Genomic DNA, 25,417 nt, shown 5'->3' with positions numbered 1-25,417 from the left:
CAAACGCGCATCGCTCGTTCGCTTACAGCCAATCCATAACCCCCCCCTCCCAAACGTTCTCATCGGATCTACACGAATCACATAGGTCACCTATTTTGGATTCAAAACGGCGAATTTCGCCCAAAGGTGACTAGTTTGTATCCCTGAGAATGACAAAACCACATTACAAGGGTTTACGAAGAAAACCAGAAACATAGGAATATTTCTTACTTGTCAAATAAATACACATTCACGACAAATGTAATGAACCCAAAACAGATAAAAACACTTTATTTTTTCCAATGTATTTCATATGAGCTGAGAGAGTTGGATTTCCCGCTCTTCGGTTCTGTGACTCAGTATCTTCAGCCATCATCACTTCAGGATTCCGACGCAGCAGGCACAAGGGTAATGAAATGTGAATTAAGGAATAGAGCGCCATTTGAGACGCAGTCATAATGTAAATACTGGACTGTACACATAGGGCAATACCACCATCTCAGACAGTATGGCAATACTGAAACAAGGCCACGCTGGGCAGGCAGGCTCACCCAAACAACTAAATAAGAGTCCTCTTTAAGTCCAAGCTCACCTCCAGTCCCAGATTGTCCATATCTTTTTTTAGTTGGAAAACCAACCTTGCAGATTCAGAAATTCAACACACCGGAATTCATATCCGTCGTCTTTTGTTGAACTTTTCTTTCCAGAATTGATCCTGAAAAGGAGTTTTTCGGTTCTGGTTGCTCACAGTTCTCAGTCAGAGCAGTGTTTTGTAGTAATAAATAAACACACAGCAGAAAAACAAAATCCTGGAAGTCTGGCCGGCTGGGTCAGGTCAGAGGCTTCATGGAGAGGGCCACCCGTCAACCAACCACTACACCCCTCAGGACTGAAGGTGTAGAGAAAAGGAGAAGAACAGCACACCTGTTGTTTTTGTTGTTGATCAGGGTCAAAGGTCATCTGACTCGGAGTTGTGACGTCATCCACTCCAAGCCTTGGCACAACCTAAAGGTAGGGAGACATAAGGAAACAAGATAATGGATTTATCAGTTTGTGGGAATATATTTTGATACTTCACAAATGTATGTACTTCAGACTAACACGCAGTGCATTTAGAAAGTATTCAGACCCTTCTGTTTTCCCACATTTTGTTATGTTACTTATTCTAAACAAAAAAGTATTAAGACCCTTTGCTATGAGACTCGAAATTGAGCTCTGGTGCATCCTGTTTCCATTCATCCTCCTTGAGATGTTTCTACAACTTGAATGGAGTCCACCTGTGGTAATTCAATTGATTAAACATGATTTGGAAAGGCACACACCTGTCTATATAGGTCGCACAGTTGACAGTGCATGTCAGAGGAAAAACCAAGCCATGAGGTCGAAGGAATTGTCCGAAGAGCGCCGAAAGAGGATTGTGTCGAGGCATAGATCTGGGGAAGGTTACCGAAACATTTCTGCAGCCTTGAAGGTCCCCAAGAACACAGTAGCCTTCATCATTCTTAAATGGAAGAAGTTTGGAACCACAAAAACTCTTCCTAGAGCTGGCCAAACTGAGCAATTAGGGGAAAAGGGCCTTAGTCAGGGAGGTGACCAAGAACCCGATGGTCACTCTGACAGAGCGCCAGAGTTCCTCTGTGGATATGGGAGAACCTTCCAGAAGGACAACCATCTCTGCAGCACTTCACCAATCAGGCCTTTATGGTAGAGTGACCAGACGAAAGTCACTCCTCAGGAAAAGGCACATGACAGCCTGTTTTGGAGCACTTAAAGACCATCAGACCATGAGAAACAAGATTCTCTGGAGGAAACCTGGAACCACCCCTACGGTGAAGCATGGTGGTGGCAGCATCATGCTAAGGGGATGCGTTTCAGCAACAGGGACTGGGAGACTTGTCAGGATCAAAGGAAAGATGAACAGAGCAAAGTACAGAGAGATACAGTTTACATACACTTAGGTTGGCGTCATTAAAACTAGTTTTGTAACCACTCCACAGATTTCTTGTTAACAAACTATAGTTTTGACAAGTCGGTTAGGAAATCTACTTTGTGCATGACACAATTCATTTTTCCAACAATTGTTTACAGACAGATAATTTCACTTATAATTCACTGTATAACAATTCCAGTGGGTCAGAAGTTTACATACACTAAGTTGACTGTGCCTTTAAACAGCTTGAAAAACTGCAGAAAATTATGTCATGGCTTTAAATGCTTCCGATAGACGAATATACATAATTTAAGTCAATTGAAGGTGCACCTGTGTATGCATTTCAAGGCCTACCTTCAAACTCAGTGCCTCTTTGCTTGAAATCATGGGAAAATCAAAAGAAATCAGCCAAGACCTCAGAAAAAAAAGGTAGACCTCCACAAGTCTGGTTCATCCCTGCGAGCAATTTCCAAATGCCTGAAGGTACCACGTTCATCTGTACAAACAATAGTATGCAAGTATAAACACCATGGGAACACGCAGCAGTCATACCGCTCAGGAAGGAGACGCGTTCTGTCTCCTAGAGATTAACTTACTTTGGTGCAAAAAGTGCAAATCAATCCCAGAACAACAGCAAAGGACTTTGTGAAGATGCTGGTTGAAACATGTACAAAAGTATCTAATAACACAGTAAAACAAGTCCTATATCGACATAACCTGAAAGGCCGCTCAGCAAGGAAGAAGCCACTGCTCCAAAACCACCATAAAAAAAGCCAGACAACGGTTTGCAACTGCACATGGGGACAAAGATTGTACTTTTTGGAGTAATGTCCTCTAGTCTGATGACTAGAGGAGAACTGTTTGACCATATTGACCATCGTTATGTTTGGAGGAAAAAGGGGGAGGCTTGCAAGCCAAAGAACACCATCCCAACTGTGAAGCACAGGGGTGGCAGCATCATGTTGTGGGGGTGCTTTGCTGCAGGAGGGACTAGTGCACTTCACATAATAGATGGCATCATGAGGGAGGATAATTATGTGGATATATTGAAGCAACATCTCAAGCCATCAGTTAAAGCTTGGTCACAAATGGGTCTTCCAAATGGACAATGACCCCAAGCATACTTCCAAAGTTGTGGCAAAATGGCTTAAGGACAACAAAGTCAAGGTATTGGAGTGGTCATCACAAAGCCCTGACCTCAACCCTATAGAACATTTGTGGGCAGAACTGAAAAAGCGTGTGCGAGCAAGGAGGCCTACAAACCGCACTCAGTTACTGTCAGGAGTAATGTGAAAAAAATTCTCTCAACTTATTGTGGTGAAGCTTGTGGAAGGCTACCCCAAACATTTGACCCAAGTTAAACTATTTAATGGCAATGCTACCAAATACTAATTTTGTGTTTGTTTGTTTGTTTGTTTGTGTTTGTGTGTGTGTGTGTGTGTGTGTGTGTGTGTGTGTGTGTGTGTGTGTGTGTGTGTGTGTGTGTGTGTGTGTAAACTTCTGACCCACAGGGAATGTGAAGAAATAAAAAAATAAAAGCTGAAATAAATCATTCTCTCTACTATTATTCTGACATTTCACATTCTTAAAATAAAGTGGTGATCCTAACTGACCTAAGATTAAATGTCAGGAATTGTGAAAAACTGAGTTTAAATGTATTTGGCTCAGGTGTATGTAAACATCTTGACTTCAATTGTACTTGATGAAAACCTGCTCCAGAGCACTCAGGGCCACAGACTGGGGCGAAGGTTTACCTTCCAATAGGACAACAGCCCTAAGCACACAGCAGGAGTGGTTTTGGGACAAGTCTCTGAATGTCCTTGAGTGGCCCAGCCAGAGTCCAGACTTGAACCTGATCAAACATCTCTGGAGATGGAGATCTGATTTTCTGTAATATACTATTGAAATGCTTAAAAGCCAGATCAATGCCAGTGGGATGGACAGACCATAATATTGTGACCATTACCATGAAAACCAAGGTTCCAAAGACACCCCCTAGGATTGTGGTCAAAATATGTTTTAAAACATTTAATCATGAGCTATTTCTAAATGATTTGGCTGCTGTACCCTGGGAGCTGATTTATCTAGAGGATGATTTAAATCACCCTACAGAATGTTTTATTGATTTGCTCACTGAGGTAATGGACCATCATGTCCCTATAAGAAAGAGTACAATTGGTGCCCGTCCATCTCCATGGATTGATGATGAACTGGGTGAGCCTTTTTCTCAAAGAAATACGGCAAAAGTCTTAGCAGCCAAGTCAAAATTAGAAATTGATGAACAGAATTATAGAACATTACGTAATTATGCAGTTAAATTGAATCGAAAGAAAAAAAAGTTTTTACAACGATGCGTTTATTGATTCTAAAAAGGTATGGAACACAGTTAAGGGCTTACTTGGTACATCTATCTCATCATGCCCATCTAGTGTGGAGGTTGACGGGAGAATAATAACAAAACCAGTTGATATTGCCAATCATTTTGCAGATTTTTTTACAAAGAAAATAAAATTACTGAGCAACAATGTAAACATACATTCTTCCAAACAAGCTATTGTCCAATGGATTGATGATCATATTCATTCATTGGCCCGAGATGGCATAGCAGTTCAGACGCCTTTTGTCCTCGTCTTGTCGTGTCCTGTATATATATATATATTTACAACTTTTTTTTCACATACATTTTATTTTTATTTTCCATCAACTCATCTTCAAAACACTCTCCTGCAACACGCCTCACCAATTTATATTTATAAATAAGTATTATTTACCTCAAATCTGCAATCCTCCAAGAAGCTAGCCAGAAACTCCAAGAAGCTAGCCAGAAACTAACCAGAAGCTAGCCAGGAGCTAGCTAGAAGCTAATCAGAAGCTAGTTCAGAAGCTAGTTAGCTTCTTTACTGGCAAATCGTTAGTATTCAGCTAACCACAGTTTGTGGTCATCAGCTATCCTTTAGCTCCAAAATCTATCGCCAGTTTTGTACGGTGCAGCGCAGCTCGGAACGGAACATACCGGACCAATTTTTCTCTCCATGTCCTGATTTCAACTGCTCTCTGGACATTCATTCCCGGATCTCACAGCTAGCTGCTATCCGTGTGTCTATCTGCTCTCGTCGATTCCGGAGCAAACATCAATTACTCCGGAGCTAGCCAGCTCCGTCAATCACTCCTGGGCTGCAGTCACCTATCCGGACCCGTTTTACTGCCTGCGCGGAGCCCCACCGGGCCTTCACAACTGGACTGCCGACGTTATCTACCCGAAGGAGGACCCGAAGGAGATCTGGCTGGCTCCTCCGTTGCGACGTTACCTGAACGCCCATCTGCGGCCTGCTAACCGTTAGCTGTCTTACCGGCTGCTCTCAGAATAGACAAATCGGACAATTTATTTATTTTTATTATTATTATGTTTCTTCTTGGGCCTCTATAACTATATCTATTGTTTTTATTTTTTTTGTTGTGTGATTTGGACTAATCCCCTCTACCACACGGAACCCCACTAATCTACTGACGGAACGCAAGAGGTGGCTAACAACAGACCTCCATCCTATGCTAGCTTGCTACCGATGTCCTGGCTAGCTGTCTAAATCGCCGTGACCCCCAAACCAACCACTCCACTCACTGGACTCTTTTGATCACTCGACTAAGGATGCCTCTCCTTAATGTCAATATGTCTTGTCCATTGCTGTTCTGGTTAGTGTTTATTGGCTTATTTCACTGTAGAGCCTCTAGTCCTGCTCACTATACCTTATCCAATTTATTAGTTCCACCACCTACACATGCAATGACATCTCCTGGTTTCAATGATGTTTCTAGAGACAATATCTCTCTCTTCATCACTCAATACCTAGGTTTACCTCCACTGTATTCACATCCTACTATACCTTTGTCTGTACATTATACCTTGATGCTATTTTATCGCCCCCAGAAACCTCCTTTTACTCTCTGTTCCAGCGTTCTAGTTCTTATTGCTTTTAGCTTATTCTTCTCCTCCTATGTTCCTCTGGCGATGTAGAGGTGAATCCAGGCCCTGCAGTGCCTAGCTCCGCTCCTATTCCCCAGGCGCTCTCTTTTGATGACTTCTGTAACCGTAATAGCCTTGGTTTCATGCATGTTAACATTAGAAGCCTCCTCCTAAGTTTGTTATATTCACTGCTTTAGCACACTCTGCCAACCCGGATGTTCTAGCTGTGTCTGAATCCTGGCTTAGGAAGACCACCAAAAATTCTGACATTTTAATTCCAAATTACAACATTTTCAGACAAGATAGAACTGCCAAAGGGGGCGGTGTTGCAATGTACTGCAAAGATAGCCTGCAGAGTTCTGTCCTACTATCCAGGTCTGTACCCAAACAATTTGAACTTCTACTTTTAAAAATCCACCTCTCTAAAAACAAGTCTCTCACCGTTGCCGCCTGCTATAGACCACCTTCTGCCCCCAGCTGTGCTCTGGACACCATATGTGAACTGATTGCCCCCCATCTATCTTCAGGGCTCGTACTGCTAGGCGACCTAAACTGGAACATGCTTAACACCCCAGCCATCCTACAATCTAAACTTGATGCCCTCAATCTCACACAAATTATCAATGAACCTACCAGGTACCCCCCCAAAGCCTTAAACACGGGCACCCTCATAGATATCATCCTAACCAACTTCCCCTCTAAATACACCTCTGCTGTCTTCAACCAAGATCTCAGCAATCACTGCCTCATTGCCTGCATCCGTAATGGGTCAGCGGTCAAACGACCTCCACTCATCACTGTAAAACGCTCCCTGAAACACTTCAGCGAGCAGGCCTTTCTAAACGACCTGGCCGGGGTATCCTGGAAGGATATTGATCTCATCCCGTCAGTAGAGGATGCCTGGATATTTTTTTAAATGCCTTCCTAACCATCTTAAATAAACATGCCCCATTCAAGAAATTTAGAACCAGGAACAGATATAGCCCTTGGTTCTCCCCAGACCTGACTGCCCTTAACCAACACAAAAACATCCTATGGCGTTCTGCATTAGCATCGAACAGCCCCCGTGATATGCAGCTGTTCAGGGAAGCTAGAAACCATTATACACAGGCAGTTAGAAAAGCCAAGGCTAGCTTTTTCAAGCAGAAATGTGCTTCCTGCAACACTAACTCAAAAAAGTTCTGGGACACTGTAAAGTCCATGGAGAATAAGAACACCCAGCTGCCCCCAGCACTGAAGATAGGAAACACTGTCACCACTGATAAATCCACCATAATTGAGAATTTCAATAAGCATTTTTCTACGGCTGGCCATGCTTTCCACCTGGCTACTCCTACCCCGGTCAAGAGCATTGCACCCCCAACAGCAACTCGCCCAAGCCTTCCCCACTTCTCCTTCTCCCAAATCCATTCAGCTGATGTTCTGAAAGAGCTGAAAAATCTGGACCCCTACACATCAGCCGGGCTAGACAATCTGGACCCTTTCTTTCTAAAAATTATCTGCCGAAATTGTTGCCACCCCTATTACTAGCCTGTTCAAACTCTCTTTCGTGTCGTCTGAGATTCCCAAAGATTGGAAAGCAGCTGCGGTCATCCCCCTCTTCAAAGGGGGGGACACTCTTGACCCAAACTGCTACAGACCTATATCTATCCTACCATGCCTTTCTAAGGTCTTCGAAAGCCAAGTCAACAAACAGATTACCGACCATTTCGAATCTCACCATACCTTCTCTGCTATGCAATCTGGTTTCAGAGCTGGTCATGGGTGCACCTCAGCCACGCTCAAGGTCCTAAATGATATCTTAACCACCATCGATAAGAAACATTACTGTGCAGCCGTATTCATTGATCTGGCCAAGGCTTTCGACTCTGTCAATCACCACATCCTCATCGGCAGACTCTACAGCCTTGGTTTCTCAAATGATTGCCTCGCCTGGTTCACCAACTACTTCTCTGATAGAGTTCAGTGTGTCAAATCGGAGGGTCTGCTGTCCGGACCTCTGGCAGTCTCTATGGGGGTGCCACAGGGTTCAATTCTTGGACCGACTCTCTTCTCTGTATACATCAATGAGGTCGCTCTTGCTGCTGGTGAGTCCCTGATCCACCACTACGCAGACGACACCATTCTGTATACTTCCGGCCCTTCTTTGGACACTGTGTTAACAACCCTCCAGGCAAGCTTCAATGCCATACAACTCTCCTTCCGTGGCCTCCAATTGCTCTTAAATACAAGTAAAACTAAATGCATGCTCTTCAACCGATCGCTACCTGCACCTACCCGCCTGTCCAACATCACTACTCTGGACGGCTCTGACTTAGAATACGTGGACAACTACAAATACTTAGGTGTCTGGTTAGACTGTAAACTCTCCTTCCAGACCCATATCAAACATCTCCAATCCAAAGTTAAATCTAGAATTGGCTTCCTATTTCGCAACAAATCATCCTTCACTCATGCTGCCAAACATACCCTTGTAAAACTGACCATCCTACCAATCCTCGACTTTGGCGATGTCATTTACAAATTAGCCTCCAATACCCTACTCAACAAATTGGATGCAGTCTATCACAGTGCAATCCGTTTTGTCACCAAAGCCCCATATACTACCCACCATTGCGACCTGTACGCTCTCGTTGGCTGGCCCTCGCTTCATACTCGTCGCCAAACCCACTGGCTCCATGTCATCTACAAGACCCTGCTAGGTAAAGTCCCCCTTATCTCAGCTCGCTGGTCACCATAGCATCTCCCACCTGTAGCACACGCTCCAGCAGGTATCTCTCTAGTCACCCCAAAAACCAATTCTTTCTTTGGCCGCCTCTCCTTCCAGTTCTCTGCTGCCAATGACTGGAAGGAACTACAAAAATCTCTGAAACTGGAAACACTTATCTCCCTCACTAGCTTTAAGCACCAACTGCCAGAGCATCTTACAGATTACTGCACCTGTACATAGCCCATCTATAATTTAGCCCAAACAACTACCTCTTTCCCAACTGTATTTAATTAATTTATTTATTTTGCTCCTTTGCACCCCATTATTTTTATTTTTACTTTGCACATTCTTCCATTGCAAAACTACCATTCCAGTGTTTTACTTGCTATATTGTATTTACTTTGCCACCATGGCCTTTTTTGCCTTTACCTCCCTTATCTCACCTCATTTGCTCACATTGTATATAGACTTTTTTATACTGTATTATTGACTGTATGTTTGTTTTACTCCGTGTGTAACTCTGTGTTGTTGTATCTGTCGAACTGCTTTGCTTTATCTTGGCCAGGTCGCAATTGTAAATGAGAACTTGTTCTCAACTTGCCTACCTGGTTAAATAAAGGTGAAATAAATCAAAATAAAACATATTATGAACAACAAGATCTGCTCTTTTGGTCTACTAACGGTGTCAGTGGAGGAGGTGTTAAACCTATTGAAGTCATTACCTGATGGTAAATCTACAACTTTTTGCTTCGCTGTGCTGCTCCCCAGGTTGCAGTTCCATCGAAATACATTTTTAATTGGTCACTTGAAAAGGGGATGTTTGCAAATGTATGGAAGCATGCGAAACTGTAACCTATTCCGAAAGACTGCAAAGAACCCATTACTCCTGCCAATAGTCAACCAATTAGTCTACCCCCTACACTCAGTAAGATATTGGAGGGTATTGTGAGCAGATAAATGTGGGAGTACATGGGAAAGAATGATCTGATTACAGCCAATCAGCATCCTTATCATAAAAAACATTCCACTACCACTGCATTGGTTGACGTGACTGTCAATGCTTTGGATAATGGCAAGTTTGTGAGTGTACTATTTTTAGATTTCAGTGCAGCATTTGATTTAGTGGATCATGAAATAATTTTGACAAAATTAATGCATTATGGTTTTAAGGAGGTAGCATTGAATCGGGTACAGTCATATCTAACTGACAGGAAACAGTCCACCTATATCAATGGTTCCATTTCTTTCCCTCATGTGTTAAACTGTGGAATACCGCAGGGTAGCTGCCTTGGGCCACTTCTTTATTTAATATATACCAACGATCTTCCTTATGCCTTAGCTGAAACTCAAGCTACTAATATTTGCAGATGATACTATAATTTATGCAGCAAGACAATCGGTTAAACATGTACAGTAAGCTTTACAAGGAGATTTGGAGAATATCGGGGAGTGGGTTTGCCAAAACAAACTTGTTTTAAACATCAAGAAAACCAAAGTTATGTTGGTCTATTCAACTAGGAAAAGGACAAAACAGCATAGGATACAATTAAGTATGGGAGGAGTACAAATTGAAGAAGTGGCAGAAACCAAACTATTGGGAGTGCAGCTAGACAATTGCTTATCATGGTCGTCTCAAATAACTAATCTATGTAAAAAAAAATAATGTAAAAACAGCATGCATAATCAGAAGGATAGCTAAATATTTACCAGGAAAAAATCATCAGCAAATAACACAGGCATTGGTTGAGCGTCAAGTGAACTATTGTTCGGTGGTCTGTGGAAATGCATCATCTAGTGAAGTTAGGAGGCTGCAGAATGCACAGAATAAAGCAGCAAGGAGTGTTTTAAGGTGGAGATATGGTTCTTCTGTTGCAGTCATGGGTTGTTTTAAGGTGGAGATATGGTTCTTCTGTTGCAGTCATAGGTTGTTTTAAGGTGGAGATATGGTTCTTCTGTTGCAGTCATGGGTTGTTTTAAGGTGGAGATATGGTTCTTCTGTTGTAGTCATGGGTTGTTTTAAGGTGGAGATATGGTTCTTAGTCATGGGTGTTTTAAGAGATATGGTTCTTCTGTTGCAGTCATGGGTTGTTTTAAGGTGGAGATATGGTTCTTCTGTTGCAGTCATGGGTTGTTTTAAGGTGGAGATATGGTTCTTCTGTTGCAGTCATGGGTTGTCTTAAGGTGGAGATATGGTTCTTCTGTTGCAGTCATGGGTTGTCTTAAGGTGGAGATATGGTTCTCCTGTTGCAGTCATGGGTTGTCTTAAGGTGGAGATATGGTTCTCCTGTTGCAGTCATGGGTTGTCTTAAGGTGGAGATATGGTTCTCCTGTTGCAGTCATGGGTTGTCTTAAGGTGGAGATATGGTTCTCCTGTTGCAGTCATGGGTTGTCTTAAGGTGGAGATATGGTTCTCCTGTTGCAGTCATGCGCAGTGTTCTTGGTTGGTCATCAATCGACAGGATAATTTGAAAAAAAAAACCTGCTTATTTTATTTCATAATATACATAATTTAAAACAGCCAAGTTCTATTCACAATGGTATTCAGTTGGTAAGAGACAGACATTCCGTAAATACTAGGAATAGATTGTCCACAATCTATGCGTTATCCAGACAGAAAAGAGAAATAGGCAAAAGAACATTTCGATTTAGAGCAATAAAGAAATTGAATAAATTAACTTAGCAAACTAGAAACCTTTCAATATATAAATGTAAACATTATTTTAAAACAATTTTAAATATAGTATATAGAAATGTTGTGGGACTATAGTAGATGAAGAATCAATATTTTTTAGATTGAGTATTTATTGGGTCATTATGTTAGTATATTATGTATGTTTGTAATAGTGTGTGAATATGTGAAAATGTGTTCATATTATAAATTGTATTTTAATGTTTAAGGACTCTTGGAAGATTAGTCAAAAGGGGACTAAAAGAGATACAAATCAAATCAAACCTGGAGACCTTAAAATAGCTGTGCAGCGACGCTCCCCATCCAACCTGACAGAGCTTGAGATGATCTGCTGAGAAGAATAGGAGAAACTCCCCAAATACAGGTGTGCCAAGCCTGTAGCATCATACCCAATAAGACTTGAGGCTGTAATCACTGCTAAAAGGTGCTTAAACAGAGTGCTGAGTAAAGGGTCTGAATACTTATGTAAATGTGATAGTTTTGTTTTAATACATTGCAAAAATGTCTGAAAACCTGTTTTTACTTGATCATTATGAGGTATTGTGTGTAGATTGAAGAGTAAAAATACGTTTTTAATACATGTTACAGCCTTATTCTAAAATGGAACAAAATGTGAAAAAAGTCAAGGGGTCTGAATACTTTCCAAATGCACTGTATGCCTAAGTAAAGGATTGCCAGTACTACCAGTGCTAGCACTGTCTACAGCAGTTTCTCAACCTTGGGGTCATGGAACAGCACCAGTCCCTAAAATGGTTAGCTGACACCAATTTAGTCAATGTTTGAGACAAGTGCTAGTTTTAATGAGAGTGGTCTGGTCCGCCAAGGAGAAAATAAAATGTCTTACCCCTCCCCAGTGAGGGCGCAGCAGGCCTGGATGTGCCACTGGTGGTCTTTGACTGATGTGAGCTGCAGGCTCTGGGAGATCTCAGCCACAGACATGCAGCCCTTCACATCCTGCTTGTTAGCAAAGATCAGCAGGCCCGCCTTCTTCAGATCCTGAGGGGGGGAGGGGGAGAGAGAGAATTTGGAGTTTAAAACACTTAATTTCAACTATGGAGTACTAAAAGGGATGGAGGAGAAGGACTGGTAGTAAATGATACAATGAGGGAATAGAAGGAGGATGAGGAGAAAAAGCGAGAGGTGCCCGTATGCTCATAGACCAGGAGTATCAAACTCATTCCACGAAGGACAGTGTCTGCGTGTTTTGGGTTTTTCCTTTCAATCAAGACCAAGGCAACCAGGTAAGGGGAGTTCCTTTCTAATTAGTGACCTTAATTCAACAATCAAGTACAAGGGTGGAGCAAAAAACACGCAGACACTCGGACCTCCGTGGAATGAGTTTGACACGTGTGTCATAGACCATCATGGAACACTGGCTGCTGCCATGTCTTCTGCTGTGGGTTGTATTGAACTCATACCATCTTGACCCACACATATTGTCATACGTCCTCTCACATAAAACATGAACAAGAAGACCAACAACTCACTTCATGTGCAAGCATTCTGTAGAGCTCCTCTTTGGTGACAGAGATTCTCTCTCGGTCAGTGCTGTCCACCACTATGATCACAAACTGAAGAGAAAGATGGGGAGAGCGATAAGGACAGTTAAAAAGACAGCCGGCAACACTTTACATTAAATTGCTCTTATACCGAAATAAAAACACTGGAAACATTGAGCTGTTTAAAAAAAACAATTGCATAGCAATATTGTTGAGCAGTTTTTGTTAATTTAATAAAAAATAAAACTACAAAATAATAATAACTGCCATACAGCCACAATACGTGGTCTGACCTCTGTGTTTGTGTAGTACGTGTTCCAGGAGGATCTCAGTGACTCCTGCCCTCCGATGTCCCACATCAGGAAATGAGTGTTGTTCACCACTATCTCCTCCACGTTGCTGCCTATTGTAGGAGAGGTGTGCACCACCTCGTTCATAGAACTGCATCACAAGCACAGAAGGTTCTCAATCAATGCAAAAAAAAAGTCAGATAGAATTCTGGTAGGCATGAGAACAATGGGGTTCCCGGAGTTCACTTCACTTTGTAATCTATGCCTCATTGTATCATTCTTCCATGAACTGTGGGTTAACCAAAACCTAGCTCAATATTGGACAAAAGGAGTCTAACGTTACTCCTTATAGTCCAAGGACCTTAGGCAGGCAGCCTAGCAGTTAGAGAGACGAGCCAGAAACCGGAGGGTTGGCAGTTCAAATCCCGGGTCCAACAAAATAAAATAAAATAATCTGGTGATATCAAGATTTCCGTTAGGAAAATATGGTGCCGGACAACGTGACCGGGAAGATTTGAATTTACTGGCCATTTGAGAAATTTACTGGACCCATATTAGAGGTCGACCGATTATGATTTTTCAACGGCGATACAGATTATTGGAGGACCAAAAAAAGCTGATACCGATTAATCGGCCGATTTTTAACAATGTATTTGTAATAATGACAATTACAACAATACTGAATGAACACTTATTTTTACTTAATATAATCAACAAAAATCAATTTAGCCTCAAATAAATACTGAAACATGTTCAATTTGGTTTAAATAATGCAAAAATAAAGTGTTGGAGAAGTAAAAGTGCAATATGTGCCATGTAAGAAAGCTAACGGTTGAGTTCCTTGCTCAGAACATGAGAACATATGAAAGTTGGTTGTTACTTTTAACAGAAGACTTCAATATCCAAGGATAGAGGTTTTTAGATTGTAGTCAATATAGTATTTATAGGACTATTTCTCTCTATACCATTTGTATTTCATATACCTTTGACTATTGGATGTTCTTATAGGCACTATAGTATTGCCAGTGTAACAGTATAGCTTCCGTCCCTCTCCTCGCCCCTACCTGGGCTCGAACCAGGAACACATCGACAACAGCCACACTTGAAGCAGCATTACCCATCGCTCCACAAAAGCCGCGGCCCTTGCAGAGCAAGGGGAACAACCACTCCAAGTCTCAGAGCGAGTGACGTTTGAAACGCTATTAGCGCGAACCCCGCTAACTAGCTAGCCATTTCACATCGGTTACACTAGCCATTAGGCTGACAGGCTTGAAGTCATAAACAGCACTGTGCTTGCGAAGAGCTGCTGGCAAAAAGCACAAAAGTGCTGTTTGAATGAATGCTTACGAGCCTGCTACTGCATACCATCGCTCAGTCAGTCTGCTCTATCAAATCGAACCATCCGGATGGTTCGTACAAGGTCATCGGGATGGTTCATACAAGGTCATCGGGATGGTTCGTACAAGGTCATCGGGATGGTTCGTACTAATGCAAAAACCACACCTTGACCGGAATTCAAGACATGTCCAGTATGGCTAATCCAGACAGATATGGGCACAGCAGGCTGAGCAAACATATGACTAATAAGCTGAAACAATATCCACCCCTTTTAAAAGCAGGAGTAGGCAGTCTATGTATGGATTGGTTCTAGAGCTAGGCCTACTCACTCCCCTCTTCATTAATACTCACTCCCCTTCGTCCTTAATGCTCACTCCCCTCTGTCCTTAATGCTCACTCCCCTCTGTCCTTAATGCTCACTCCCCTCTGTCCTTAATGCTCACTCCCTCTGTCCTTAATGCCCCCCTCTGTCCTTAATGCTCACTCCCCTCTCTGTCCTTAATGCTCACTCCCCTCTGTCCTTAATGCTCACTCCCCTCTGTCCTTAATGCTCACTCCCTGTCCTTAATGCTCACTCCCCTCTGTCCTTAATGCTCACTCCCCTCTGTCCTTAATGCTCACTCCCCTCTGTCCTTAATGCTCACTCCCCTCTGTCCTTAATGCTCACTCCCCTCTGTCCTTAATGCTCACTCCCCCTCTGTCCTTACTCCCCTCTGTCCTTAATGCTCACTCCCCTCTGTCCTCTGTCCTTAATGCTCACTCCCCTCTGTCCTTAATGCTCACTCCCCTCTGTCCTTAATGCTCACTCCCCTCTGTCCTTAATGCTCACTCCCCTTAATGCTCTGTCCTTAATGCTCACTCCCCTCTGTCCTTAATGCTCACTCCCCTCTGTCCTTAATGCTCACTCCCCTCTGTCCTTAATGCTCACTCCTCTGTCCTCCCTGTCCTTAATGCTCACTCCCCTCTGTCCTTAATGCTCACTCCCCTCTGTCCTTAATGCTCACTCCCCTCTGTCCTTAATGCTCACTCCCCTCTTCCGAAAACAAAATGTTTATTATTTCAGTGAAATACGGAACCGTTCGGTATTTTATCTAACGGGTGGCATCCCTAATTCTAAATATTCTTGTTACATTGCACAACCTTCAATGTTGTGTCATAATTGCGTAAAATTCTGGCAAATTAGTTTGTGGTAATTTCCTGTATTACTAAATCAGGAGAGTTTACAAACCACACACAAGTCAGAGTTATATTTTAAACGTAATCTGTAATTATATGAGCTTCCCCATAGGCCTTTGACTCTCAGATCAATTCATTGTCTATAAATTAATTCTGAGTGTTAACATAATGGCAATTGAGATATTTTATAGCAAAGATCCACCCCTCTCAACTTACATGACAAACCACAGATCTCAGGAACTCTTCAAAAAGGGCCTTTTACTTAAAAAAAGGAGTATCCCATAGCCAGATAGCATTAGCTATAAATTATCGTTCAGTTTGGTCTCTAAAACGAGATTCTAATCTCATACCTTGTACTTCGTAGTACCAAAACATTACCTCACGATCTGGAATGCTCTTTAGGCTTTATTGGCCAAAGACATTGTAAATCTACTCTGCCAGTGCTATCTCATAGAGGCCCATCCTCAGTGGAACACACACAATATTCGACAGATTCTATTCTGTCGAATAAAACAACCATTCTAATGCAATACAAAGATTATAAAATAATCTTACAAGCACTATAACATAATCTTGCAATCTTCCACAACATCTTCCCATCACATGGTTTAACAGATACAGTCACATTGGAAGACAATGTTCCATTCTGACCTCTCCCCTCTCTGGGCCCCAAGTGACTTTTCCCTAGAGAAGAAAGGAACAATGCAACTGCCGACAGTATAGTCCAAAAAGAGACATTCTAATGACAAGTATCGTCCAAAGAGACATTCTAATGACAAGTATATCAAAGTAAATAAAACATCTTATTTATCTGTTACCTAACTAATTCTGATTCAGCTACAACAATATACCCTGACTCTGTGTGCAATGAACGCAAGAAAAGTGACAATTTCACCTGGTTAATATTGCCTGCTAACCTGGATTTCTTTTAGCTAAATATGCAGGTTTCAAAATATATACCTCTGTGTACTGATTTTAATAAAGGCATTGGTGTTTATGGTTAGATACAGCCGTCCAATGATTGTGCTATTTTCGCAAATGCGATTTTGTTAAATCATCCCCCAGCGTGCATCGATTATATGCAGCGCAGGACACGCTAGATAAACTAGTAATATCATCAACCATGTGTAGTTAACTAGTGATTATGATTGATTGATTGTTTTTTTTATAAGATAAGTTTAATGCTAGCTAGCAACTTACCTTGGCTTCTACTGCATTCACGTAACAGGCAGGCTCCTCGTGGAGTGCAATGAGAGGCAGGTGGTTAGAGCGTTGGACTAGTTAACTGTAAGGTTGCAAGATTCGATCCCCCGAGCTGACAAGGTGAAAATCTGTCGTTCTGCCCCTGAACAAGGCAGTTAACCCACCGTTTCTAGGCCGTCATTGAAAATAAGGATGTGTTCTTAACTGATTTGCTGAGTTAAATAAAAGGTATATAAAAAAATATAAAATCTGCAAAATCGGCACCCAAAAATACAGATTTCTGATTGTTATGAAAACTTGAAATCGGCCCTAATTAATCGGTCGACCTCTAACCCATATGCATTGGGTACATAAACCATTATGGCGTCCACCCACGGTGCTCAGAATGACAGAAATCACATTTAGATTATGGTAATGCATCTTAACAGAACATGCAACTCATGTAATGAAGCAGCCAATAAAACGTAATTTGCCCAAATGGAATTTGCAGGAAAACACCATTCTAAACAGAGCACCTAATAGCAGTTCTATTTTGTGATAAGATGAAAATATCTGTTAGCAACTTAGAAATAGGGGGTATCTAAAGATGCAACAACTAAGATGGGTTGCTAATATGACTAGGATTGACAACGAAAGAAAGTTGATATGAAAACCAATAGAACAGGATAAATGGCATAGCAGCCCCACCCAACCAAGCCTGCTTCAGAGCATCAGAAGAGCTGAGAACAGAGTGGCAGAGGAGAGTGCTGAGGGCGAAGCGTGAAGGCTCTTCTTGACTGACTTTCAGGAAACTGTTCTAGGCTTGGCCTATGTGCAGCCCACCGGAGTTGGATGTGACCTATACATCAAACCCAATAACAGCCTCTGTTGAAGACCATTGTCCAACCCAATAACAGCCTCTGTTGAAGACCATTGTCCAACCCAATAACAGCCTCTGTTGAAGACCATTGTCCAACCCAATAACAGCCTCTGTTGAAGACCATTGTCCAACCCAATAACTTCATGTAGGCCTACTTTGTTTTAGTTCTTACATTCTTTGAGATTATCAGTATAATGAAAAGCACTACATAAATTACATCTTCCCTTTCATAGACGTCCCTCTCTTCCTCTTAAAAAAGGGTACAATAGGCTACTTACAACTGGTAAAGAATGGTGGTCTTCCCTGCATTGTCCAGGCCCACAATAATAACCTTGTGCTCTGAAAAAGTGAGAAGAAATACATTTTAAAAACACATTCAAATAATCACAAGACTATATAAACTTAAAATAAGTCTGGCTTCAATGCCCAGTGGCTGACCTACGCTCCCAATATGGAGCAGCACAATCGAGTCATTTGGTTGTGTTATTCAGCTCTCCACAGCACAGTCATAAACTAAACAAGCCATTCATTATAGGAGCTGCAAGACTTAAGACTTCACAGTCATAAACTAAACAAGCCATTCATTATAGGAGCTGCAAGACTTAAGACTTCACAGTCATAAACTAAACAAGCCATTCATTATAGGAGCTGCAAGACTTAAGACTTCACAGTCATAAACTAAACAAGCCATTCATTATAGGAGCTGCTAGACTTAAGACTTCACAGTGATAAACTGCAATGTTACACACATATTCAAACGGCTCTCTCACTGCCCTTTCTCTGAGACATGGCAGTGCCAGAGACACACACACTAGAGTGAGTGGTCTCAGTGCTGTGCTTGCTAAGGTTTAAAGCAGCAGCTGTCGGAAATGGATGGCACACACATAACGGATACTGACCCACCTGCTCAGCTGAACACATAACGGATACTGACCCACCTGCTCAGCTGAACACATAACGGATACTGACCCACCTGCTCAGCTGAACACATAACGGATACTGACCCACCTGCTCAGCTGAACACATAACGGATACTGACCCACCTGCTCAGCTGAACACATAACGGATACTGACCCACCTGCTCAGCTGAACACATAACGGATACTGACCCACCTGCTCAGCTGAACACATAACGGATACTGACCCACCTGCTCAGCTGAACACATAACGGATACTGACCCACCTGCTCAGCTGAACACATAACGGATACTGACCCACCTGCTCAGCTGAACACATAACGGATACTGACCCACCTGCTCAGCTGAACACATAACGGATACTGACCCACCTGCTCAGCTGAACACATAACGGACACTGACCCACCTGCTCAACTGAACACATAACGGATACTGACCCACCTGCTCAGCTGAACACAGAACGGACACTGACCCACCTGCTCAACTGAACAAAGCCATCTGCACTCAAACATACGGCTCCATGTAAACATTGTCACTGGCAGACAGACAAATAAACACCAACAAGAAACACTGGACCAAAACAAAAGACAGGATACTCTTAGCCCACACACTACAATGTTGTTAGCATGGTGCTAGATGCCACCAGACAAGACATTACATTACACCTGTGAAGTTAGTCTAGTCCTCATGAGTATGACTGAAGAAGGTACATGGCCTATACAAAACTAGCCTCATACGAACTATCCTGATCTGGCAAGCTTACATTCTGTATCCATGTAGCGGTAATGAAAAGAGAATTTAAGCTTGCGAGGTCATCGGGATGGTTCGTACAAGGTCATCGGGATGGTTCGTACTAATGCAAAAACCACACCTTGACCAGAATTCAAGACATGTCCAGTATGGCTAATCCAGACAGATATGGGCACAGCAGGCTGAGCAAACATATGACTAATAAGCTGAAACAATATCCTCCCCCTTTAAAAGCAACAGGCAGGAGTTGGCAGTGTATATTTGGATTGGATCTAGAGCTAGGCCTACTCACTCCCCTTCGTCCTTAATGCTCACTCCCCTCTGTCCTTAATGCTCACTCCCCTCTGTCCTTAATGCTCACTCCCCTCTGTCCTTAATGCTCACTCCCCTCTGTCCTTAATGCTCACTCCCCTCTGTCCTTAATGCTCACTCCCCTCTGTCCTTAATGCTCACTCCCCTCCGTCCTTAATGCTCACTCCCCTCTGTCCTTAATGCTCACTCCCCTCTGTCCTTAATGCTCACTCCCCTCTGTCCTTAATGCTCACTCTCCTCTGTCCTTAATGCTCTCTCCTCTGTCCTTAATGCTCACTCCCCTCTGTCCTTAATGCTCACTCCCCTCTGTCCTTAATGCTCACTCTCCTCTGTCCTTAATGCTCACTCTCCTCTGTCCTTAATGCTCACTCCCTCTGTCCTTAATGCTCACTCCCCTCTGTCCTTAATGCTCACTCCCCTCTGTCCTTAATGCTCACTCCCCTCTGTCCTTAATGCTCACTCCCCTCTGTCCTTAATGCTCACTCCCCTCTGTCCTTAATGCTCACTCCCCTTCGTCCTTAATGCTCACTCCCCTTCGTCCTTAATACTCACTCCCCTTCGTCCTTAATACTCACTCTCCTTCGTCATTTCTCTTCCCGTCTCTTGCTACATGTATTTTTGGCAGACCTGCAGCACAATGCCCTGTGTTTAGGCTACAGCACCAGGCTTCAACTTCACTGCTTCTCTGGACTGTTTACAGTAAATGGAGTGGTCTACTTCGATTCCCGGTCACAAATAAGACTACTTTGACGTTCATTTTTTAAGAAATGGGAAATTCCTATTTTTGCTTTACGAAACAACTTCAGATGACACAAAGTAGCACGGGAAGCCAACTTCCCATGTAGGGGGGTAAGCTATGACATTATGTAGACACTTTTTTTGGTGGGCGTTATCTAGATAGACACTAGGGCTGGGAAACGCCAGGGACGATACGATATTACCACAATACTTTGGTGCCATATGTTTGCTGCAGAGGGTCAAGAGACAGCCAGGAGAAAACTAGTTTTGATCAGTCATGGAAATAAATGCTGAAAACAAAATGTATTTAACAAAGAGCAGACCTTAATATGAGAACATTTTTTGCAGCCACTGCAAAATGCAGATTGCAAAGAGCACACATCTGTCACCTGAGTTTGAGGTCTCCAGTTAGTCTTGCGTAAACTAATGCATAAGACCTTGTCTCTGTTGCAAAGGTACCTCAGGTGTTTTAGGCTGTGTTGCAGTTCAAATTGGTGCACACAGTTCCATCAACAATATCGACTATATTCACTGTAAAGAACCTTTGTACCTGGTGCTGTGCTAGTCTATTTTACTTGTCATTCACCTTGTGAATGAACTGCTGTTTTTTATTTAAAACTGCCACAGCCCACATTGAGAAGTTTTTGAAATTCCTGTTTGAAGTACTACTGACACAGCGACATAAACTTAACGTCTCTCGGACCATGGTCTTTATGACACGTGGAACACTGTTGCTTGTGGACGACTACCAATCAAAGCCTTCCCCAGACACCGGGTATAGCCAATTACAATAGGCCTATGTGTGAGGACAAGGTCTTTATATTACAAATAAAGACATTGTGAGAGGAGAGTCCAATGAAACTATCCTAGGTTTTTAAGAGACAATTCAGCTACAGTATTGCTCTGACTGAACCAATATGGAACCGCTAAGAGATGGGTCATGCTGTATGCCTGTAACAAGAGTTACACTGACAGGGAATAAAGGGGGTCAATAGTTGTTGAAAACGCTTATATTTCCCCCTTTCAGCAGCCTTGAAAACTAGGGCTGGGAATTGGCAGGGACCTCACAACACTATTAATATTGCAATATTGTCAATAAATCGTCAAAAATAATATCCCAATATGTAACTGTATCACATTTTTCCCCCCTATCACTACTTGAAACGCATAAAAAGCTCTTCATGATGGGACATGCTGCTAAATGACTTAAATGTAAAATGTAATGTAAATGACATGCTTTGGGTGGGAGGTATACCCGTCTCTAACCTAACCTAGCAGGCGTAAAAAAAGATGCCTGAGCAGAGTCCACACATCTGTTTTTCAGGGGAAATGGAAGTTAGGTGGAAAATACTGTATTCCTGAAAAACGGAAACATCCGCTTTCTATCGACCCCGCGGAGAGTGGCCTGGCTGTCTGGTAGTAACAGGTAAACAGCCTGCGACAACAGTAGCTCTCTTGTCAACTCCTAGCGGAATTTCCATGCCAAACATGTTAGGCTTGACAATGACAGCAATTTAGTTAGCAAACACAAACATCTGGGACCAGCCTAGTACAACAGAACAGGATTCGTAGTCGTCATGAGTGCTTCGTGTTCATCCATAGGTAAACACATCCTGATGTGGCACTGACTGCATGTGGGGATAGGAGTGAACAGTAAACCTAAAGTGAAAACTAAAGTGAAGTCTTTAGTTTTAATATCTGGGATTGTTTATGTATACGACCTTGATTTGACTAGGCAAACAATCCTTTAACACAGTCAGTGACCCCCTGAGAATAGGCCCACATACTACATAAAGAGGCCAAGAGAGAGAACTTTCCATAGGAGCACTCTGCTGCCCTCGGGTCTCGTGTTACAGGTTTGCACAGATCTGTTTACAGATTGAGTTAGTTCAGGATTCAGCAGGGAGGGATTGATTACATGTTCAGCTAAATTAGACAAAAACACAGTGCATTAAAGAGGACATTCAGCACAGCTCTTAGCTGACCATCTGTGTGGGAAAACAGGAAAAATAATGCATCAAAGGCCAGTTGCTGGGCTAATGCTCAAAATTAATATTCAAGTTCCATTTTACTCTCCAGTGATCCTGAACTTTAGCTAGGCTGACTCAACTCGTGGTACATAGCGAGGACGGGAGTCCAAATGTCATCCCAATGTCACAACAGACTCCCATAGTTGCGGTCCAGAACCAAGGCTCTCTGAACAATGCAGTACTGATATAGCTATAACAATATACAAAACACATGGTGATATCATTCAATATAGCGAGCTATTACACCAGGGGAGGATGGCTAATAATAATGGCTGGAACCTAACGAATGGAATGAGATAACTCCACTCCAGGCATTACCACAAGCCCGTCCTCCCCAATTAAATTGCCACCAACCTCCTGTGTATTACACTACAGTACTTTGTGGACGGCAGGTAGCCTAACAGATAGCCTAACAGACAGCAGTCTCTATGGGGGTGCCACAGGGTTCAATTCTCGGGCCGACTCTTTTCTCTGTATATATCAATGATCTTGCTCTTGCTGCGGGCGATTCCCTGATCCACCTCTACGCAGACGACACCATTCTATATACTTTCGGCCCGTCATTGGACACTGTGCTATCAAACCTCCAAACGAGCTTCAATGCCATACAGCACTCCTTCCGTGGCCTCCAACTGCTCTTAAACGCGAGTAAAACCAAATGCATGCTTTTCAACCGATCGCTGCCTGCACCCGCATGCCCGACTAGCATCACCACCCTGGATGGTTCCAACCTTGAATATGTGGACATCTATAAGTACCTAGGTGTCTGGCTAGACTGCAAACTCTCCTTCCAGACTCACATCAAACATCTCCAATCAAAAATCAAATCCAGAGTCGGCTTTCTATTCCGCAACAAAGCCTCCTTCACTCACGCTGCCAAGCTTACCCTAGTAAAACTGACTATCCTACCGATCCTCGACTTCGGCGATGTCATCTACAAAATGGCTTCCAACACTCTACTCAGCAAACTGGATGCAGTCTATCACAGTGCCATCCGTTTTGTCACTAAAGCACCTTATACCACCCACCACTGCGACTTGTATGCTCTAGTCGGCTGGCCCTCACTACATATTCGTCGCCAGACCCACTGGCTCCAGGTCATCTACAAGTCCATGCTAGGTAAAGCTCCGCCTTATCTCAGTTCACTGGTCACGATGGCAACACCCATCCGTAGCACGCGCTCCAGCAGGTGTATCTCACTGATCATCCCTAAAGCAAACACCTCATTTGGCCGCCTTTCGTTCCAGTACTCTGCTGCCTGTGACTGGAACGAATTGCAAAATCGCTGAAGTTGGAGACTTTTATCTCCCTCACCAACTTCAAACATCAGCTATCCGAGCAGCTAACCGATCGCTGCAGCTGTACATAGTCTATAGGTAAATAGCTCACCCTTTTTCACCTACCTCATTCCCATACTGTTTTTATACTGTTTTTATTTATTTACTTTTCTGCTCTTTTGCACACCAATATCTCTACCTGTACATGCCCATCTGATCATTTATCACTCCAGTGTTAATCTGCAAAATTGTATTATTCGCCTACCTCCTCATGCCTTTTGCACACATTGTATATAGACTGCCCATTTTTTTTTTTTTCTACTGTGTTATTGACTTGCTAATTGTTTACTCCATGTGTAACTCTGTGTTGTCTGTTCACACTGCTATGCTTTATCTTGGCCAGGTCGCAGTTGCAAATGAGAACTTGTTCTCAACTAGCCTACCTGGTTAAATAAAGGTGAAATAAAAAAATAAAAATAAAAAAATAGAGCGTTGGGCCTGTAACCGAAAGGTCTGTAGTTCCCCGAGCCGATATTCTCTCAGTCAGGGGAAGGTTGGATATGAAAAAAAGATGTCCAACTCCCACATGCGTGAAATAGGACTGATAAACACCCAACGAATTATTATAATAATTACTTTACACCCCCCACACACACATTTATAAATATATATATAATGTAATCGCAAGCTAGCTAGCTAGCAGTTTTGTAAACATTGGAACATTCTTGGCTGTTGGCTAACAGCTGGACTATCTAAATAACAACATGAACTCAGCTGGATACGTTAGACGCTAGGAAACGTGCTAAGCTAACTAGCTAACTACACACTCGACGTCAACGATAGGTCTGACATACCTTGATGATTGAAAAGCCTCCATAGCTTGGTGAAAATTATTCCCATGGCTATTGTTGTAGAGCCTTTGGAGGAAACTAACTACGACCAATTTAGCAGTAATTTAGCTAGGTAACTAGCTGACTGGCTAGCTAGCTTGCTATCTGGCTAATTCCTGAAGATGTTGCTAACGTAAATCGGGCAATGCAGTCACACGACCTGGCAATATTTGACGGTGGAAAAGAGACCAGTAATATCAACGCTTATTGATAAAGTTATCATTTTTGCACGAAGGCTTTTCCTTTATGGCCGACATAGAATTACAGGACGACGTTATTGCATTTCTAGCTACAGAATACAGCGGTTGCTGATTAGCTAGCCCTGGAGTGCAGTCGTCAACACTGACGCATGCTCTCTCCACAATCCGCCCAGTGAGGATGGATTCCAGAGTGATTACCAAATCAGAGACAATTATGACGAATAAAGTTTAGGGTGACACCATCATTCATATACGTTACATTGCATTATGTGTGCAAAGCCCACTATCCAGTAGTACTGCATCCATAGGCACTTCAGGTCATTCATCATTTGGAGTGAGGCAATTGCAGCCATTCACAAAATGCCATATATTTAATAAGATCGTATATTCAGTTCATGCGGGGTCTAACCCGGGATTCCCAAACGTTTTCTGCACAAAACCCAATTGACAGAAGAAAATGCAGGGGACCCCACGTGGGAAAATGACATTCCCTGTATTCATATTCACTCAATTTAAGGTCCCGCTCGCTGTTCCAACACCTACTAATTACATGAAAACGAATTATAATAGTATAAAAGGCCTTACATTTATACTAAAAGGTTGTATCCCATACTAATTTGAAGAGAAAAGTTCTTCATTTGTTTGATAAGATTACAGATTTTCTCAGGG

At 42.6% G+C, this 25,417-nt stretch overlaps 1 protein-coding gene across 2 annotated transcripts; it reads right to left on the bottom strand.

Annotated features, from left to right (window-relative positions):
* Window positions 1-241: 241 nt before the first annotated feature.
* On the bottom strand, window positions 242-24,937 carry LOC118386351 (ADP-ribosylation factor-like protein 5A). 2 transcript variants are annotated; one of them, XM_035774037.2, is made up of 6 exons: window positions 24,513-24,937; window positions 17,913-17,973; window positions 13,062-13,209; window positions 12,757-12,840; window positions 12,114-12,265; window positions 242-984 (listed from the first exon to the last, which is right to left on the bottom strand). In XM_035774037.2, exons 1-6 carry the CDS (start codon window positions 24,556-24,558, stop codon window positions 936-938), a joined length of 540 nt encoding a protein of 179 aa, XP_035629930.1. In that variant the 5' UTR covers window positions 24,559-24,937; the 3' UTR covers window positions 242-935. The 2 variants fall into 2 exon arrangements, with proteins under 2 accessions (XP_035629930.1, XP_035629931.1); XM_035774038.2 differs by lacking the exon at window positions 17,913-17,973 and having other exon boundaries at window positions 24,513-24,925.
* Between the last annotated feature and the right edge of the window lie 480 nt (window positions 24,938-25,417).

Source organism: Oncorhynchus keta, chromosome 7 (assembly GCF_023373465.1).
Source record: "Oncorhynchus keta strain PuntledgeMale-10-30-2019 chromosome 7, Oket_V2, whole genome shotgun sequence".
Classification (NCBI taxonomy): domain Eukaryota; kingdom Metazoa; phylum Chordata; class Actinopteri; order Salmoniformes; family Salmonidae; genus Oncorhynchus; species Oncorhynchus keta.
Note: the sequence above shows the minus strand (reverse complement) of the source record. Positions and strands in the feature narration are given on the sequence as shown.